Source organism: Acanthaster planci, linkage group LG18 (assembly GCF_054643075.1).
Source record: "Acanthaster planci isolate LZ-2023a linkage group LG18, COTS_SCS, whole genome shotgun sequence".
Lineage (NCBI taxonomy): Eukaryota > Metazoa > Echinodermata > Asteroidea > Valvatida > Acanthasteridae > Acanthaster > Acanthaster planci.
In genome coordinates, this window is record NC_141794.1 from 5,537,754 (window position 1) to 5,559,391 (window position 21,638).

Below are 21,638 nucleotides of genomic sequence, written 5' to 3' on the forward strand. Positions count from 1 at the left end.
GGTTTGGTCAGGTTGAGTCAGTTGGGTTGGACTGGGCTGGAACGAATATGGCTGAACAGACTGGGTTAGATTAGGTCATGTTGGTATAGAGTTTTGTTGGGTTTACTCTGGCTGAGAAGGTTTATTTTGGGTTAAGTTGTTTTTTTTGCTTGGGTTGATTTCCGATAGTCAGCCAAGAAGGCTCAACTTCGGCAAGCACAAGTTCAGCCTTCGGCAAAATGTGAACACCCACACTTTGCCCTTCTGCCAAGCTTTCAGCAGTAATGCAATGACAGGATACTCACGCTGTTGATGAAACCATATTCCACTAGTTCATTCGCAAGACCCCACGGACTGTCATCTGAAACAAAATCACAGTTGTGGGGTTTATCACAAAAGAATAAAGTTCAAGGAGAAATTTGAAGACAATGGAGAGGTTGAAACTGAAGCAGGCTGCAACACGTGTTGCTAGAGTTAGCTGAAATGGCAGAGAAAAACAAAACACCTCACTCAAATAAAACTGCAATTTCACATGAAATCTTAAAAAAAACTAAATGATACATTGCCTTATGTGACAGAAAAACTTGGTGACTTTCAACTAAATTAAGGTAGGAAAATACTTAAAAGGCTATTCATAAGTATGCAGGGATTTCATACAATAAATACAGGAAAAGTTCTGACTAAAATTAAAAGATGCTGCAAAAAAGTACATGTTCACACTTCAGAAGCACAATTCTTCAAAGAAATCAGTGAAAATCAACAGATAACTTATTTATTTATCCATGTAAGACTCAAGCCAACACAAGATTAAGAACCCAAGTCAATCATTAAGGAATTATCATATTTTGCCTGGCACAGTTAAGTGTCCAAGTATAACTTTATCCTGGTTGACTCATCTCTAGGGAAGAGTTGGCTAATTTACCAATAATATTCAAACTTGTCCAAGACAACAGCACGCTAAGCAGAAACAGTTTACAGGGTGTTTGGCATCTCCTCTGTGTTGTTCCTCAGGACTTTTCTTAACCACTTCATGCCGGGGCATTTTTCAAGGTTGATGATGCTGGGCCGGAATAACTATCATTTTTTCCGTTTTCAAAATCTTTCAAAAATTCATCATTTCATTTAACGGTCGTTTATAGCCGCACCAAGTAATCTTTAGGCACTACTCTAAGTTGACAGGTCACCTTCATTGACGCCCGAGTATTTCAGCCACGCCAGCAGCCTTGTAAACATAACCCAGATTGTGCGGTGTTGTATAACTGTCTTTTGTTCACGAACCTGGCTTAGTGCACTGCTGACCTCTTTTCAATGGGGGCCAGATTAGCGTGCAGCGGTGCTGTGTGGCTCATTGCTGCGGTGGTGGAGCGCCTTTGTCCCCGGTGGTAATCCGCTTGCTCTCAATGCCCCAAACCTCGGTATACGGTTTCAGAACAAGGCTGGGTTATCATCACTTTTGAGAGTGAAAAATGTCGGTAATGCCCAGCAGCCTGGTCTTTTGTTTGGAGAACGGTCTTTTGTTACAGGGCCCTGTTTCCTTTGTCCGAGTTCGGAGACCCTGGCCACCCATATAAACCATACGTCTCCGATCCCGGAGTCCCTGGCAGGAAGTGGTTAATACTTGCTCAAGTTTTATGTTCATGTAGTTACAAAATGTCAGATTTATTCTGCTAAAAAAGAAGACGATTGAGACCGTACCTGCTGCAATTTCACAACTCAGCTGCCTGTTCATTTTATCGTCCATTCGAAGTAGTAACTCCAACTGAGTAAAGATAAACCAGTTTATTCTTAAAAATAAAGGGAATGGTGAAAGGTTACCACTGATCTTTTGTATTAATGTACGGTACATGTACTGCACACGTGAACACAGTATGTGGAATCTGCGCATTATAAATTTATCATTATTATTACTGATCAGAACAGGCCAAAAACCAAATCAGTTTTGTTTCTTTCATGGTGTCAAACACACATACCAGCCCCCCCCCAAAAAAAAGGAAAAAAAATAAGAAAAAAAAAAGAAAAGAAAATCCTCTTTCACCCAACCCCCTAGGCTTTTGTACTGCAAACAGTGCTGAACCTAACAAATTTCAACAGATACAACTGCCACTGTAATTACTGACATGTGACTGGACAGGTCAACAGTTTTGAAGTTTAAGCCATTTGGTATGGGATAGGTCTCTGCAGTACACGGGCGACTTGCAGAGGAAAGGCACTATAACCTTTGAACACATTCAAACACAGTCCAGCACATGGTACCACCGGCCGCTCACTCCACGGAGTAACTGCTGTGTGTCTCCTCTCAAACAAAATCCAACACCGTCACCCTCCATCCAACAAAATTGAATAAGTTCATGGTACCTAATCAGCCAAAACATGACAACATTTAGAGTTGGCATTTACGGGACTTGGAGTAGTTTGGGTTGTGGAAAAGACCTTAGACTGTTGTACAGGAGCCGTTAAAGTCTTATGAAAGCAGATGAGAACACCAAGTCCATAAATGGCACGGATACCAACTTTTCCCATGATATAGGGCAAGAATGGCCTCCCTTATCTCTTGATGGTGCACTGTGCTGTAAATCACTCAGATTTCTTTCTTGTTGCTAAGCAACTTCTAAGTCACTGACATAGGCTCTACACCAGACTGTTGGCTTTATTCACAAGTCGGTCATATTGAAATTGAAAGCAAAGTTTACACTTCAGGTTGGTTACCTTGAGACCAAGAACGAAAGCAACAAAATGAAATTCCATGACAAATTAGTATCAGTCTACTCTGATGAATAATTTCAAAACTGTTGAAAGGGTATCTTGGGATGTACACTAACTGTAAAATAGTCCGGTACCATCCCATTCATCAGTTTCAAATTCATAGAAAAGATGCGGGGAACAAGATAAACAATGGCCTCCTTGGGAATGATACCACTTTAGGGCTCTCTGTGGTCTATCCAAGATGCGCACAATGCAACATCTGCCCGCGTTTCAAATGCAAATAATGAATGGACAATGGCTAACGTGTGAACTCAACAAGAAGATTGTCTTCTTTGTCACTGGAGGGCCAGATCCTAAGATAACTCACCTTGAGTTTGCCCTCTTCTTCCTCCTTCATGTCGCACTGCATCAGCATGATGGATCTGCTCTCCACCTCCAGCGGCTCGGGTGTGGCGCTCTTCACCGACTCGGCCGTCTCGGGGGTCTGCGGCCTCGTCTTGGTAGGATGGGGTTCAGGCAGTGCATATGCCGTTAAGGGGTAGACACCGTTTCTGCAGGGACAAATTTCCAAAAAAGAACTCTTACAAACACATCAAACTAACTATGGGTTAAACAGCCTTTTGTCCAAGATTCGTGGTTAAAAAATCTTTGTTAGAAAAACCCTGGTTATTACCCTTTGTTTAGAGACACAACAAATTTTGGGTCAATGCTCATATCTCATTTTAACAGTGTTATATCTTTCGGTTGTTACCAACAAAAAAAAAAACTACATCGGTTATTTAAAAATACTTCAGTTGTTCGTATTTTATCTATTTTGTTTTTTAAATCTAGACAGTTTTTATTCCCTCTTAAGACTAAAGCATCTTACATCATCAACTGATGCCCTGCATTCCAGCTACACAGCAAAAAAGCTAACTGCATTAAAAAAACTCACTTGACTTCTTCAATGAACTTCTCTATCTCAAGGGCTGGAACCTGGGAAACTCTGCATTTTAAACAAAATACAATGCTGAATAAATATCTCCTGAAAATGGAATGACTACTGCCTTGTTGCATTACCAGATTCAAAGAAACTATCAAACTTGAGATTTCAAAGTTGGCTGCTTGTTCGTTAATCTTTAATCCTACCTGAACATCAACATCTGAATGACAGAAAACAGAACACAACATGCGATCTCAATCCTTGAAAGCATAATAAACAGTCAGGACATTTTGTCTAGGAACTGGACAGCAAGCACACATACACGTTTTGTTTTTTCCCCGTTGATTTTGTATCAGGCAACTGGACAAGCGTGATGAAGCTGTGCGTCCATAATGCAGTGAACGTATTTTAATGAAACAGCCATTGAGTGTCGTGTCTGTATGGAGTCACACACCACTGGGTGCCTTTGCAACAATGATTTCCTTCTATATACAAGCAGTGCATGTATTGTGGTTCATCAATGTTTAACCCTAACTCCCTAGGGTGTATGTTCTTTAAGATCATACGAGCAAACTTCCCAGAGGGTGATGCAAGATGTTTTCCAGATTTTGGGTTTTCTTCTGAAAATTTGGAAAATCAGAACATTCTGATACTCAGACCTTTGAAAACTCACAAAATTGGAAAGGTTAAATTAAAGTAGTTAGCAGGCATGTGTAATTACTTTAAGCAGCTTTGTTCTTGACACCATCTCTGTGACACACTGACAAACAGAGAAGGTAACACACAGGTAGACAGACAGAGAGGCATAGCTTGACAGATATGACACAGCCACAAGCATGGGTAGTCACACCAGGTGACAAATGTAGACAGATTAAGGTTCAACTGGACTTACTTCCATTGCACACCTTCCCGGCCGTCGGGATGTACTACACTAGCTATGATTGTACCTGGGGATAGTCTCTCTGTCAGTGCATTATCGGCATGGTCTAAAATAGCTGTTGGAAAAAAAAATACATCAATGTTATTTCTCCCGTCTGCACAAAGCAATGTCTTTTTGTAGTTGGTAATGGCAAAAGGCTGCAGTCTGCCTCCCTGAATCTGAACAGTACTAAAGCCTGTGTCTTGTTAGTTCTTCTGTCTTGTGAGTCAGATTTTAAGAGACCCTTTCATCGGCAAATGACTGGCGAAAGCATACTTGACACTAGTCCCATCTGCTCATGCACAGAAGTATTCAGGGAATGTTATTGCCAATGTTTTCAAGTGGCAAAGTGAAAACTTGACCTTGTTAAAAAACATTTCACGTCAGTAAAGTCAATTACAAATATAACTGACATTGATAATAACACCTACATAATTTATGTTAGAAGACCATGAATTTGCAGGCTTCGATCTTTACAGCGGCCACCAGCGGCCACTGCCGCGATGCCCCAGTGAATTGCCGTGATGCCCTTTAAAAATAGTGCGTACCTTTAAGCCACTTGGCAGACGTGCCCCTCTTCAATGATCAGTACTAGGTCTACATGTATTTAATGTTGTATTCAACTTTCAAGTTACCGTTTCGCACTAGCATTTCTGTCAACGTCCGCATGAGCACTATATTTTTTTCACGGACTGGTTTTGCATCGCCCTGTAGACAAGATGGTATGGCAACCATACCCATGTAGTTGAGTTGTATGACTCTAAAAATGTGGCACCAGACTACTTTTATACATAGACTGGTTACAAGTCAAGGTGCAGAATTACACATACTGCACCGATTGGATTCTATATGTTGGACATATTGAGACCGAGTCACTATTTTTGGAGATTGTGGATGGGAGAATGACCCAGTCTATTTTTCCTCACTATTTTACTGGTATTCACACGGGCACTGGGCTGTGACCAGTGACCAGCTTGCTTAAATTGCATTGTTTGCAAGTAACTACAGTGATTTTCAAAATGCAGTGTTGCCTTCATGGCATCATGAAAATAAGACACAACATCAAATGGTAAATTGAAAGTTAGTACAGTATTACACATATTTTATTTTTATTTTTTCAATTCAAGCAGACTGCTCAGCATGTGACCAGAAACAGTGAAAATTGCAGGTTGAAAGTTAAAGTGTAGAAATTGAAGGAAAGTCTGTGTTTAAGTCACCAACAAGCACGATAAGTAAAAGTTTCCAAGTGGCCTTGGTGCCATTTCGGTTGGCCTTGGTGCCCTTTGGTTTTTGGGAGCATTCAAGGCCAAGTAGCCTTGACCCTCTGAAGCTTAAGGTTGAAGCCTGAACTTGTACTTTTCTGAGAGTACAGTTCTGACACTGTCTACTGTTTGCTTTATGTCTTAGAAAATTCACCAATGGTGTGTGCTACACACGGCTATAAAGCACATGGTAAAATTTGCAAGGTCCAACTGTACATGACGGCCATAAATATACTGGACTTATTTTATTGAGGTAAAAGGAATTTAAAAACTCACCTTCATTTCGGACATAGCAATGCGCTGATAGGAGTTTGAGGGAGTGAACCTCAAATAGGACGTTATGGAATAGCAGCTCTCTTGCTGTGGGTCTGGTGGTTACCGGGCCAACACACTTACGGATGAAATCCTGCCCGGGACAATAATATTGATAACGTAGTGATTACATGTCACTTTTTACAAATTTCTTCAGCACTTCACAGTTATTATTCCCATTGCCCAGTTCATAATAATCCAGCAGATTAAACACTGACTCAATAACTCCACTAAGTTACCCATTTATGCTCCTTGTGGCCAAGTTTCTTGCAAGACGGGAATTGTGCTTTTTACTGGGGTTTTGAGCCCACACATCACTGCACAGGACCATGTAATTCTAACACTATCATTCATAACTAAACCATTAACATTCAGTCCCTCTGGGTCAAATGCATTGTGGGATTACTCTCGCTAGGCTAATAAGTAGGCTCAATGACAATAAATGTCCTTTGATCTTGTGTTCCAGATCAATTTTTAATGCTCATTAAACATGTAAGAACCAAGTCATATGTCCAAACGTTGGCCTAAAATGCAGACAACTTGACATTTTTGCAGTGGGAAATGTTCCTGTGCTGAGCCTGAAAGTCATAATCGGTGACTGAATTTATGAAACTGAAGTCTGCAGTCCTTTACATCAGATATCCACAAGATTTGTAGAAACACCAAGGCTGATTCCTTCTGATACTAGCAATCTCTCAGGATGACCTACCCTCTGAAGTGGGTCCTCCAGTTGGCCTATTGCGTTATTGATGGCTTCCCGCGATATATGCTTGTTGTCACCGTTGGTTGGGATTTCTACAACTGCCATCTCCAGTGAGCAGATACCAAAGGCGTAGATATCCACGGCTGTTGTAAGGAGATCTTGCGACTCTGAGGGGAAAAAAAATTAAATCAATCAGCAAAAAACTCATATTCTACTCACTTTCAAGAGTCAAATGGGTTTTAACTTACAAGCGTCCAATTTCTGAGCAAATCAAGGACAAAACTGTCAGGGTCTAAACTGCAACCTCTGGAATATCATGCTAGTGTAACGCAAGTGAAGTTCACCGATTCCCTGTTGACTGCAGACAGAAGCTTGGCATCTCTGATTTGAGCTAGCCAGCTGACCTTGGTTAAGTCAAAAGTTAGGTTATTCTGACCTCTGCAACAGGGAGCAGAAGAGAGAACGTTCACATCCACCCTGAGCAAGTTTGAGAATTTCCCTGGATCTCTTGGGTAGTACTGAATACACAGTGCTTCTTAAGTATCAACAATGATGGGCAAAAATTAGTACCTTTCATGACAAAATCATGGTTATCAACAGTTACATTCTGGAGGCACAGTCGAGGAACCAATGAATACGATGATAACGCAGAGTTGGAAGAGTAACAGGTTGCTGTTTGTCACAGTTAAACCACCAGAGTGCTAGTGTATCACTACGTCACAAGAAGCTGGTTACCAACCTCCATACTCTGGTGAGATGTAGTGCATGTTCTTCTGTTCTTCCCGGTATGTCTTCACGTGGTTGTGAATGGCATCAGGTGCGACTGGATTGACAAAATGGGAGATGATTATGACAAGCACTTTAATGTTGTAATTTGATCCAGACATCCACACTAGTAATGCAACAACAAAGCTAACCGACATCACGAAACATTTGCAGCAAAGTTGATTCACCTTTTGCAAATTCGCAGCAGGAATATTCGATTTGATATCACAATTTCATGAAGGGCATTTAGGGTGATTTGCAATCTCTTCTCATCTCCTCTCTACAGGCTTGTTGAAGCTTGCAAATGACTCTGCCTTGGGGCTTTTGAGGAATCCTTGATTTCAGGACCAGAAATAATTAATAACAATAATCATCATTATCAAAGCACTGCGACAGATACTATCCAAAATAATATCTGCTGAGCGATTCCAGCAAGAACTGGCGGCCCGCCTGGGCAATGAGGCATGCACCAGGGTCCATATAGTTTCATTCTGTCAATGGAAATGGAGATGCCATCTGTCGGCAGCTGCGCGGGCCTTTGAACTCACCGGAGCCTATCTTGATCAGGCCGTTGTGCTGGATGAAAATGGTGTCCGTTGTCAGGTTGCCGTGGATGATGGGTGGGTCGCGCGTATGTAGGTAACTACAATGAGGGAAAAGCATACATAAATCGTCAAATTTCAACAATTGCTATTGTACAAATCCACATTACTCAGCATATTTAATAAAAAAAATACGTAGCAATTTATATTTGCATTGGTGCATAAAAGCCACTTTTTTTTAATTGATCAAACAAAATGGCGCACAAGTACATGTCATATGCTTTTAATCAAGGATGGCTGATTAGTAGAGGATGTTGCAATATTGTATGGGATAATTATGCAGGCTGATATTTGAAAAGTTATCAGTAAATGATAATATTAGCAGACGCCAATGACCAGGGTTAAGAGTCTGAACAAACTCATCAAAGTTTTAAAAGGGAAACCGATGTGGCAGAAACAAAAACATCCATTTCCAACTTTTGGTTCATTGGCTTCCCTCAGCCTTTGGTACAATTGGATTTTTGTCCAGCATTTGAATAAATGTGTTGCACTGAATAGCGTCCATGCCTTGGGAAGATACATACATGTCTGCACACACTACAGGGCATGTGCTGCAAGACAGTGAAAACCATTGGAGGGTTTTTGGACGCCTTGTTTGAAAGAAAATGTACAATGTAAGGAGGCACCTTCATGGCCATCACACAGTGCTTTTTGAGGGGGGACTACATGGGAACGCTTGATAGGACTGTTTCTTGCGATTTCAGAGTGAACTCCACACTGGCTGGGAAGAAAGGTTGTTCCAAGTAAATACAGCTTGAATTGTTGCTACATTTGAGGCGCATGATGTGCAAAAGGCAGCACCGTTTACCGGCTACTGCTGAAAGGTTCAGAGCACGTTGGTCAAACAAGAATATGAAGAGACAAGCTGACAAGTTAGGCAGAGATGATGCACTTATATTGATTTTGTAAGGACTGAGGGTAACGAAAGTAAAACTGAACTGACACAAGTTTACATTTTTCTTTCATTATCACTTTCTATTGTGCATAGCGATGACCAAAATAGAAAATCCACATGCGCAATGTCTAAAGAAAACGTATTACAAATTTACAGCTTTAAAAAGTGGTAAGTGGGATAAACATTTTGCTCTAATATAAATCCCTCCTCAAGTTTCTCAACATATTTCTTCCACAGTAAATATTTAGACTTTCAGATTCAATAAGTTTTCACACTAAAATTTGGATTCCACTCATTCCCCCCTTAATGTCCTGTTACCTTAATGCTGAGAGGATTTGAGTGCACCACCGTTTCCAGGATTTCTCCTGGATATTCCGTTTGTCTTTCTTGATGCGCTTCAGGAACTGATGTAGTGATCCCGAGGACATGTATTCTGTGATAAAAATTACCTGTTGAGAAGCAAAAAACTCGGAATGAACACAGGCTGCCAAGCAAAAAATTGTAAAGTACATCTGACCTCCGCCTTGCAGCATCATGAAACAACATAGCATATTTCCAGTGCTATCCTCCAAATGGGATGCTTGTCCCTGACACAGTATTCCTGGGCTTGTGTTAGTGCCCATTCTATTCCCCTGGGGAAGACAGGCAAGTGGATGTAAAGTGGCCTGCTCAAGGACACAACATATGGCTGGTGGCTGGATATGAACCCCTGACCCTCCATACCACTAGGCCACACCCATTAAGCAGTAGTAGATGTTATCCTTCACGATTCAAACTCCTCCCCCCCTCAGCATTTTGGGTTGAGAAGATTCCTAAATCCTCAATAAAGGGGAGGGCTGAATCAAGCTCTACATGTATGCGATTTGGCACATGAATGACTGGTTGGGCTTCAGTCACCTGTGCAGTACATCCACCAAATTTGGATAACCAGCATGAATCTGAAGTTTACACATCGTCTCACACAGTTTCAACCTAAAATTTCATGTTCTCACTATTTCCAAATAAAAAACGGATCTGCTTGCTCTGTAAGTACATGTATGATGCACCATAGTCAATTTGTAAACTCTATAAAAATCCACAGAAACAAAAAGTCAATTGTCTAAGATGATAAATCATGAAGCTACAGAGAATGGAACTCCTGAAGTAAGTGGTACCCAAAAGATCCATTCCCATTCCAAGTCACACAAGCCTAGCACAGGTTACACAAGAAAGTCCCAGGAATGTCTTTGTGAGCAATGGCATGCATATTCGTTTGTACACATTTTAAGCTGTGTACATGTAGCCACTACACACAAAAGCAGCAAGCTAATCTATTTATTCATTTATTTACATCTGCTCAACCAACAGCAAATTTAGCGCCAATTACAGGATGAAGTGATATTAAGGAGACGGTGAAGAAATGTTCAATATCAGAGGTGGGAGGAAAACCCTAGATGAATATTCCAGGGAAAACCCACAGAGTCAGGCAGGGACTGAAAACCCAATCCACATGCTGACCTACATACCGGTGGGATTCGAACCCGAGTCGCAGAAGTGGAAGGCGAGGAAACAGCCACTCTACCAACCTGACTCCCAAAAATTTGCCGCACATTTATAGAATTCCTGGCTCACAAAGTACAGGTGGGGGTGCATCTTAAGTCCATGTTTACAAGGACGCACCCTAGCATGAATAAATGATTGGCATTGTTGGGCACTGTGTGAGAATAAACACAGGTGAATACACACACTGTCTATCGGTCAATTCAAACTCATCTCCCCTAAACCACTAAGGTACAATGTACATGCAGAATCAGACAGATCAAACATGAAAGGGCGGTGGACCTACCCTCGGTTTGACTTCTGGTCTGATGTCTGCCCAATATTTGTGAAACTTGACTATGTTGTAATGTTCTAGCTGCATCAGGTTGTCGAACTTGACTCGGATCTTCTCCTACAGACCAAAAAAGAGAAAGAAAAAAAAAACCAGGTGCATTAGAAATCATGAAAAGTAAAATATACATGTACGTGTACTGAAGTCTTACATATCTCAAGCACTTCTTACCTTACCTTTTCAAATCCTCCAAAATTCTCCTTGCATAACTTGGAAATACAGAAGGATAGATTGTAGGACAAAAAACAAACAACGAACTTGTGGATGATTTTGAAGAATGCAATTTGTCAAGGTCTACGGCCAGACCAGAATTGTCTACGCTAAGCCATGAATAAAATTTAGGCTGAACATGTACGGGACATCATCCATACTACTCAAACATATCATTCACACATCCAAATATTTTGAAGGACTGAGGTAATGGTCACCCTTCCAAGAAACACATTCAAGAAATAGCAGAGAAGCTTAGAGGGCCGAGTCTACATGACCTGGATAGTTACATGCATGGTTAACCCGTCTTCCCTGCTCCTTCAAAATCTACCAAGAAGCTCTGAAGGATTTTGGTGTATTGAGGAAGGTACATGTGCATAACACAAGGAGCAAATGACTGTTGCTGCACGTGGGTCTTTGGTGTACCTGAAAAATTAATGTAACGACAAAAAATGCTCCTTTGGGTTCCTGAGATGTGGAAGATTTTTGAAGATTTTGGAAGGTTGCTACAAGTAGCAAGGATTCCAAGGGCATTATAGCAATAATATGCAACACACCGTGTAGAGTGATGCTCCAATTTGACTGAATTGGCTATTATCAAGCACTGAAGTAGTGTAGTATTTTACTATCTTCCCCGCGAGTAGAAATACTGGTACATGTAATTATGATGGGATGTTTGCCTCCAAAACCAATAGATACATGTATTAATGTGTGGCAGTATAGCCTGGGAGACTATTTTGTGGCTGTGGCTCACTTTTGCGGCAAGCACACCACAATAAAGAGCCACAGCTGTTCAGATCAATGCACAGTTTGAATATACATGTAGGCTCCTATAAAAGGAGCCAAGTCTTGCAGAAAACAAGTGGAAGTCCCACTACAGGTCCTCCAGGTTACTTTCGTCACACTCTTCCGATGATGAGATTCTTGGACCATTAACTTATATTTTAGGGCTAAGTTTTAGCTTCGAAATCTCTAGGCAAAACAGTTAATTCCTCACATAGAGCAGGGCAAGCACTCACATGGTAATGAACATACTCTCAACACTGTTGCTATGCTGGGGGGTGCCATTCCAACCAAAACAAATAACTTAACAATGGTATTTTTTCCATCACTTGGGAGAGCGCAAATCTTAACAGCACGAGTGTTACGGCAAAACCCACCAGGCCAGACATAGTGCCCATTAGACAGTCAACCTGCTGATTTTTCCCTTTTAGCCTCACCCAGATCCATCCCATTACAATATACTGATGCAAGCAGTGTGAGTTATAATAAGCCCAATGAAACACCGGGAGTCGGCAAACTCAAGTGCACAAAGGATTTCATGTCACACTTGGATGGTCTGTTTGCGACGTAACTTGGCACAATGTGTCATACATGGCCGTGTACAATTACATGTACATTGCATATAGGTCTTCTGGTGTATTCATTACATACAAAGCCTATACTGTGCTTTGCTAGCAGAAGCGGAGTTTCCTCGTTATTCTGTGTTCATTTCAACAGGCAACCTACTGGTAGAAAAGTTCTTGAAGTCAACAGCATTTTTGGCTTTTCAATGTTTTACAAACTGGTATCATGATGAAGCAAAACCTGATCATATTCCCATTCGTGTAAATGCACGGTTTTACATTCGACATGCACATCATCTCAGTACGATCATTTTTTTACATGACCAGCAATGTGTGACTTTGGCCTATTTTGTCCAGATGTTTCTGCTATCATTCTCTTCCACATGCCAACACAGACGAGTGTTTTTCTTGAAATCATAGGACCTGTTTCAGTTCAACAATGTAAGGTTCAAAGCGATTCATTTCCTCCTATCTTTCTCAAGCCCTGTAAAAACAAAAAATATCAATTTCGTCAACCATTCACAAAAGCTGTGAGATCAAAACTGGAATCGTAACATGTCAGATGAACAGTAAAAAAAACTGACCCGGGTATCGGGCTGATACTAAAGGACTGGTGCTTAACTTCACTCCAATATACATGTGCATGTGGGGGATCCTGTGGGAAGGACCCAATTAATATGATGCCCCTTTTTGTTTGTACAAGTTAGTCCGCAAAGATGTGCAGTATGTTCACATTCCGTTGTTGTCCCAATCTCTTCATTTCTTACCAGTGAGGGGGCACTTGTGCACAGTGCACATAATCAGAGATGAATGTTTCCAGTGTTATGAAATGTGGACAGTCTTGTGCAACCTAATAATATGGGGGGGGGGGGTTTCTGGCCTTGTTTTGTTTTCAGGCAAGACCACAGAAAGCAATTTGTAAGTTTTTCTTTACACCAATGTATAGAATTCGTTTACGGTTCCTTGGCTGTTAGAGTTACATCCTCTCATCAAGCAATTTTAAATTCTGGGTCTCTACAATACTGTACACTGTAATTAACAGTCAATCCATGAAGAGCAACAATGGTGAAGATTTTCCTTCTCTCTGAAGTTCTGACAATCCCAAGGCAAGGTCTATAGAACTTCAAAGAATTAACTTGTTTCCAGTTAAATGTGCCAGCACAAACAAACAGCATTCTACAGAGTCCTGGAGTTATGCAAGTCTCTGTATTCTTTTATGTCTACAGCGGTTATTTTCAAACTGGAGCAGTTTCCAATTGCTGGCCTAGACTCTTACCAGCAGCAGTACCCACAACTCTGTGAAAATGGGCGTTACCAACAAACGTTTTTATTATGAGCCATTAATGAGCTTTTGCATTCTTGCATTTGATGTTTTATCGATCAGTGATCATACAGCATCTGTGCTGCATGGAATTACCAGGACACAGATGCATAAGCATGCATGCACTACTACTGCAAATTACCAAGTCCTTCTGCATCAGCGCACTGCCACCCCAAAAATTCCTGCGTATTTGTCACCTGTCACAGATTGGAACTTTCACAATGCAAACAAACCCTTTACTTGCCACCATGGAACTTCAACACCACAGATACCATCTAACTGACAAAACATCAGTACAGGAAAATTGATAAAGAACATGTCTGTACTGACACCTCTATTTATAAGCAGAATGCAAAAACCATTTCCAACTGATCAGGAAACTGGTTAGCATGAGGTCAGGGGACTTGACTAGAGAAGCAAGGCAAATGGATTGGTTACTGTACAACATTACAGGGCTACAGCCTTAAAAGATGATTTATGTAGGCATCCTTGCTCCTGAAATTCACATCAGCAGTCAACGATCTGTCACATCTTTCTACACAACACGTAGACTGTGGAATGCTCTCCCCGAGAACACTGTAAAAAGATCGCAAGGCCCGTAAAATATTCCCTCGGAAGTTACACTGATTCCAAGGGCTGAAAAGGTCTCTCTGAGGACACTGCTAGGACAGTGAGTTTGAACGATTCTTCCTGAGAATTTGTCCCCATATTTCAGTGATTCGCATTACTTCTGCACGAGTACTATACAGAGGCTTGATCTAGTTCATGGAGGGTAAGCATGCGTACATGTACAACCCTCAAGCATCTGTGTACCAAGGCCAGTCACCACAGGAAATATCTGTGTCCGATTTCGTCTTGGCATTCCTAGCTCTATGTTCTTGGAGTGTACTAAAAAGGTGACAAGGCAGTAAAGAGAAAACAACACGAATGATTGGCAAGGGTTATGATTAACCCTAACAGTCCTTAATCCTTCACCTGTTGGAGGATTGAGGACTGTTAGGGTTAATAAAGTTCAACTCAGTAATGGACTCTAGCTGCGGATCTTCAAAAGGTCAGACTGTTAAGGCAAAACTAATCCTCTTATGGGTCAAGTGTGCTTTGAAACCACACTGGTGTCAACGGCTGAAGATTAACAATCAGGAAAAATGTTTTTAAAAAGAAAAGACGCAGTAGAAAGGGGCAGGTTTCTGACAAGGCTCTAATTTGAAATCTGGATCGGCATTTGGTTGGGGGACAGAGGATGCAAAAGGGGACGGACAACAGTCCAACGCTCCCTTCACACCTGCACACGTCAAAGAGTCAGGACAAATATTAGGGAGGAAGTTTACGTTCCCCGGGCGGGCTCCAACTAGGGACCGGCTTCCAAAGAGGAAATACTACACACTTTGCAGGAAGCAAGTGTCCTAGTTAGCAGTAACCCTGCCATGCCAGGTCAGTTTACTCACCTCCCCCTCTTTCAGACCCAGGAAAAGCGGAGGCCCTCGCTCTCATGGTCTGCCTTGCCGGCTCATTTTGATCGGTCCTGACGGCCACAGGAAATCAACTGATCCTCCTCTACACCCGCTGTCTGACAACGGCGGAAATTGGTGTTGTTGTCGCTAATTACAACTGGGACTTTGGCTTGTTCTTGTAGGTGTGAATGAAGACTGATGACTGGCCAATCACAAGCTGTACTCGTGGGGATGCAAAGCAAACTGTTGATGGCAGCAGAAGGGATAACTTTTGCCCCCCTGGACAAAATAACCCTTGAAGTTCATTTTCTGTGTTCACATGTCTTTTTACATCAGAAAAACAGGTGCAAATCTTACAACAGTACCGTACCTACATGTATTTGCTCCGACAAATCTGTGCTCCAAACTGCCAGATAAACAGCTGACAAGGAAAACAAAACCTCAACATACAAGAAGTCTTGGCATTTCTGGATCAACTTTTAGGGGAAAAAAGTGTAAAACATGGATGCCTCAAAATATTTCACACTACCCAGAATTAGTGGAAATCTATGCAATGTGCCTGTAGTCAGTACCTGTATAATCTGTTTCCTGGAAGACTTTCACATAATGCCCAAATGGGACAGTGAACTGCCGAGGAGAACATGAGCAAATTCACTCCCACAACAAACTCACTTGGCAGAGAACCAGTCAAAACTACCACAGGGGACTATCATCGCACCGTGTTTAGTGTTGGGACCCTTCTTCAGGTGAGTAAACCTACGGTATTAATTTACTCAGGAAAAAGAAGTAAATCGTCCCTAGATTCCAACAAATAAATTGGAATGATGGATGAAAACCACACAAAAATACTGCTTGACCTGTGTCAAAGGCCTGGCTTTAACCACGCTCATAACCAAACGTGTAATTTCATTTTGAGAAAAAGTACTTTTGACCACACTTCTCACCCCTCCCACCTCCCTTTTATCAGACAGCCTCCATTTTTTTTCCTGCGAAGCCAGACAGATCCTGCTAGGTTCCCTATGAGTGGCTCCCACTTTTTTTTTTATATTGAGCGGTGTAGACTATTGTGCTCTGCAGCTGATGACAGACTTATCTCATTCTTCATGAACAAAAGCTCCAAGAGCATGGGAAGATAAAAGAATCCTTTCTGGGGTAATTGACTACAACTACGTGACTTCCGTGCACTGCAAGTCGTACTTCATCACTGGGCAGAGACACTCATTGAACCCTGAAAAAAAGACAGGGTTGGGAATGTTCTCAGTATTGTACAAAAGACTGCACGATAAAACACAGATGTTTGACCCAGATTGAACTCAGATCAAGATCAGTGAGATAACACTGGTGACACCCATGGATGACATTTTCGGCCCTATTATGTTCGGTCTCCTTACTATGATTAATTTTGTGGGAGGGGGATGGTGTTTCCAGATCTGAGTATGTTTTTTCATCCACATAAAAGTAATATTAGCTGCTCCTAATATCACCAATCCCTGTGATACACCACACTGGTGCATGGACAAAGCATTGTCACGCGTGTAATATATTGTATTTTTGATACATGCTGCACAGTTAGAAGCCATCTACAGGTATCAGTAGCACTGAAAAACTGTTGACCGCTTTGGTGTGGGATATGACGTCTTGAACACCCGAAGGTGCTATGTGTGCCCAAGGGTGTTGACGAATTTATCAAAAGAAACAAGCTCTGTATTTCAGAAGATGATGGGCCTACTGTAAAACTGTACAATTAACAGAACAGTCGTTTAAATGCACTGTCCCCTCACTTTCGTTAATTGCTTAAAGTCTAACGTGAAACTAGTGCGGGGTACCAGTGAATACATTTATATAGTCTGGTTAGCAGTCCCCGCATTACCTTATATGCTGCGGGGGCGGGAACGAGTCTGTTATATGAGTGCACTCATCAATCGAATTCCCTGGTAGCCTATGCACAAAATGTATCATGGGTACCACGCAAAACTAACTGAAGGACTACAAATGTTCGTTCTTGAACTTCCAGAAGCTCTTCTGTTTCGTGCCTGTATGCGTGTGTGCACACACCATTGATAGAATGAAATGTCTCACGGTGAGTGTGATATGCAAATTTGTCACCCTGTCATGTGATCATTCTGGGCCAATAAACGGAGAGTATCCAAGACAGAGGTATGACAATGTACAATACTGAATGCATCATACACTTGTACACCTGTGTACAGCGCATGCATGCTCCTTGGCAAATGCTTGAGAACATGTTAAGACTTGTCTTTGGACTACTTCCACATGAGAGATGTTTAATCCAAGCCAGGCTTCATGGTAGAGGAATGAGTTAAGGAATAAGATCAGAATCAAGATACCGGTACATGTATACATGTGCCGTGTATGTACATGTACCGTATGTTTTTACCGGGTATATTAGAAATCCACATTACAGACAGAAGAAATCTTTCAGTTTGGAAGCTACTGGTAGCGGCACATGTGAGCTACAACTTGTAACACCAAAAATATCACTGTCTGATGCAAACTGCTAGGTTTCCGGTCAAATCACTTGTCACATCGGTCATGCTAAGAAATTCACATGTGATGATGAACGGTTTGCAGAGCACACTGTATCCACAATGCACTGCATGTCTCAACCTTGCCACAAACACCAATGATTCTGCTTGACATTTACGTCTATCTTTAGACGGCTTTTTATGAAATCATTCCACACAAAGAAGCTCACTGCATGTACATGTACAGTATGTGCAGGCCCAGCAATATCCTATTCTTAGTTCAACTTCCTGACATTTAAAAAATCAGCACACTTTCTTGAATAACAATTGTTTCAAACTTTCAGCATTTTTAGCTTTTAAACATGTACCAGCTCAAAGCAATGTGATTTCTCCAAAAGATCCAAGACAAACAACCAAAAAAGACTTCCCTCAACTAAAGCTCTTTTGTTGCTTCTACGTCCAGTGACACTTTTCCCTGCTCGTTTTTTTAAAATACAATAGGAAAACGCCAATGAAAAATGGAAACAGCTTTTACAGACAAATGCGGTGACCACGGTAACGTTATCACAAATCCTTTGCAGTGGCCCCCGCCAAAGTGGATAAGCACTGTATTGAAGTACACATGTATTACATACATGTGTACATGTACGTGCATGTAACTATTGTAAGGAGCCACTGTTCGGGCGTTGTCACTCCATACAAAACCCAACTCGATGTTTTTTGCCACTAATTAATTAATGGGGGACCATTGGGGTGTCCAGTACTATGCTGCTGAATTTGTACATAAATGTATGTAGCCTGCAAATGCTAGACAGTTTATAAACGGCACGCATTGAAGAATGGCTCAAACATGCGCAAGCACTGAAACACAGTGTCTGGATGCTCTTGTATTAAAAAAAAAAAAAATAAAGGTTCTATGTATACTGAAAACATGCTGGAGTTTGAGATCTGGACATTTTCATTTGCCACACGATCTTTCTTTTTTGTGAAATATGTTTTTTTCTGCTAAATGTACCTCGATCTAGGGAAAACTGATCTGCAATCTGTTTCCTCGTATCAGCTAATGAATATCGTCATCGATGTGGTCCATCCAATGTGTGAAAATGCGGACAATTCATACTGATTTCAATGCAGGATTTCTGCCATTCAGAAGTGGTCTGGGTGACTTGTTTTAATAGGCTGTAATAGATGTTTCACCAATAGGGAGCTGCAGGTAAAGTGTGCCAGAATGGGTAAACTCTAATTATCTTCCATCCATCTGGATAACTCTGTCAGTGTTCTACAACCAACAGCAATAGCCTGGAAGCACACCAAGTTTTGCTTCCACCCCAACCTGTTTATAATCATGTCCCCCCCCCGCAGGCGGGATCTCCTGTGGTGATGCCAGTGTCCCTTATACAGGCTGTCGACTCTATCATCAATTCCATCCCAGCATCCCTCCTCAAGATACCAACATAGCTCATCCTTTGTCTAGTACCACGGAGAGCGATGTTTAACAAGTAGCCACCAAGCTTTTAAAGTCTGGCCACCAGACTTAAAATGTTGGGTCTATACATGTAAACATTCAGGAACATATTAGCTAACACAGTATATGTATAATCCTGATAAAAAAAAAGCTACCTGTGAATGTTCAGTTGCCTGTGACTGTCTACAATTGCATGCCCTAGATACCAGTAACAAAAAATGCTAAGCAATGCATGAGATTTTTGAAAAGGTCCTCGTTATAAAAGTGGGCATGAAACCACTCCCCTTCTCTTCTGTTGACATTTCTGTCAGTCCCCACAAAGTTTCAAATTTACAACTTGGAGTAAAACTGTCTTTGATATCATTAATTCTCTTCTGGAGTACAGACTGATATGACTTCATCCTAAACTTGGTACAGGAAATAGCCCATCACAGTGAAAACATTTTTAGAACGTCGCAGCATAATAGACAACAGGTGCTCACATAAACATATGCTTGCACACGTTGGACTTTTCCAAAATGAATTTCCTCTAAAAAAAATTATTAATTAATCCTTCAGAAATTTCTGGTCATCTCCGATGTGTAACACCCGGCCTTTTTGCAATGAATCAACTAAATACTATTTCCTGTTGGCCATGATAAAGCAACAGCTGTTCTTTTTGTTGCCAAGTATGTACGCAAGTTATCATTTTTCTGATGTTATTTTTAGGGATAGATATTAAAAAATATGTACAAGCTGTGCACTTAAAGTGCACCAATTACATCAAAACAATGGTTGATGGCTTGAGGTTTGACCCTCTGAACCATTACTCAGAATGACACCGGCAAACAACACACACTTATCTGCCCCCTCCCAAACCCCCAAATAAACCATCCCAAAAGCCTAAGAGCAAGACTTTTGGGGCCCATCACACTGCCAAATTGGGGTGGATCCATCCCCCTCCCAAGAAGTCACCTGATTTTTTTTCAAACTTGACATACATACCTGACACTCATTATGAGTACATCTGTGAAGTTTCAATTTAGTCTGACAAACGCTTTTATTGATACAGTCATTTGAAGTTCACGGTTTCATATCAGGTGTGGCTCATGTGCATTGAGCACGTCAATCGGAGAAGCATAGCTCTTTGTGCCAACCTGCTTTTGAAAAATGTCTGTTTTGTGCAAACGGTAGCTCTGATTTTTACAAACTTGGGGTCAAAATGACTGCAGGACATTGTTGCAAAAACTAACAATGGCTCAGAGTCAAAAAAACAATGCACTGCTATGACATCAGAGACAACTGCAAGGGGCTCCATCCACCCCTGGCTATTGAAGGGTAAACTAACAATGGCTCAGTGTCAAAAAAACAATGCACTGCTATGACATCAGAGACAACTGCAAGGGGCTCCATCCACCCCTGGCTATTGAAGGGTAAACTAACAATGGCTCAGTGTCAAAAAAACAATGCACTGCTATGACATCAGAGACAACTGCAAGGGGCTCCATCCACCCCTGGCTATTGAAGGGTAAACTAACAATGGCTCAGAGTCAAAAAAACAATGCACTGCTATGACATCAGAGACAACTGCAAGGGGCTCCATCCACCCCTGGCTATTGAAGGGTAAACTAACAATGGCTCAGAGTCAAAAAAACAATGCACTGCTATGACATCAGAGACAACTGCAAGGGGCTCCATCCACCCCTGGCTATTGAAGGGTAAACTAACAATGGCTCAGTGTCAAAAAAACAATGCACTGCTATGACATCAGAGACAACTGCAAGGGGCTCCATCCACCCCTGGCTATTGAAGGGTAAACTAACAATGGCTCAGAGTCAAAAAAACAATGCACTGCCATGACATCAGAGACAACTGCAAGGGGCTCCATCCACCCCTGGCTATTGAAGGGTAAACTAACAATGGCTCAGTGTCAAAAAAACAATGCACTGCTATGACATCAGAGACAACTGCAAGGGGCTCCATCCACCCCTGGCTATTGAAGGGTAAACTAACAATGGCTCAGTGTCAAAAAAACAATGCACTGCTATGACATCAGAGACAACTGCAAGGGGCTCCATCCACCCCTGGCTATTGAAGGGTAAACTAACAATGGCTCAGTGTCAAAAAAACAATGCACTGCTATGACATCAGAGACTAACTGCAAGGGGCTCCATCCACCCCTGGCTATTGAAGGGTAAACTAACAATGGCTCAGTGTCAAAAAAACAATGCACTGCTATGACATCAGAGACAACTGCAAGGGGCTCCATCCACCCCTGGCTATTGAAGGGTAAACTAACAATGGCTCAGAGTCAAAAAAACAATGCACTGCTATGACATCTGAGACAACTGCAAGGGGCTCCATCCACCCCTGGCTATTGAAGGGTAAACTAACAATGGCTCAGAGTCAAAAAAACAATGCACTGCTATGACATCAGAGACAACTGCA

At 41.6% G+C, this 21,638-nt stretch overlaps 1 protein-coding gene across 1 annotated transcript in view; it reads right to left on the bottom strand.

Annotated features, from left to right (window-relative positions):
* Nucleotides 1-21,638, bottom strand: part of nrbp1 (nuclear receptor binding protein 1) — a 56,270-nt gene that overhangs the window by 11,815 nt on the left and 22,817 nt on the right. Inside the window, exons 3-13 of the mRNA XM_087148916.1 lie at nucleotides 10,888-10,992; nucleotides 9,381-9,511; nucleotides 8,114-8,208; nucleotides 7,540-7,623; nucleotides 6,807-6,967; nucleotides 6,062-6,191; nucleotides 4,497-4,599; nucleotides 3,617-3,667; nucleotides 3,050-3,233; nucleotides 1,675-1,738; nucleotides 285-340 (exon numbers count right to left, since the gene is read on the bottom strand). Coding sequence (XP_087005042.1) covers nucleotides 285-340; nucleotides 1,675-1,738; nucleotides 3,050-3,233; nucleotides 3,617-3,667; nucleotides 4,497-4,599; nucleotides 6,062-6,191; nucleotides 6,807-6,967; nucleotides 7,540-7,623; nucleotides 8,114-8,208; nucleotides 9,381-9,511; nucleotides 10,888-10,992 — 1,164 coding nt within the window. The remainder of the gene's footprint in view (nucleotides 1-284; nucleotides 341-1,674; nucleotides 1,739-3,049; nucleotides 3,234-3,616; nucleotides 3,668-4,496; nucleotides 4,600-6,061; nucleotides 6,192-6,806; nucleotides 6,968-7,539; nucleotides 7,624-8,113; nucleotides 8,209-9,380; nucleotides 9,512-10,887; nucleotides 10,993-21,638) is intronic.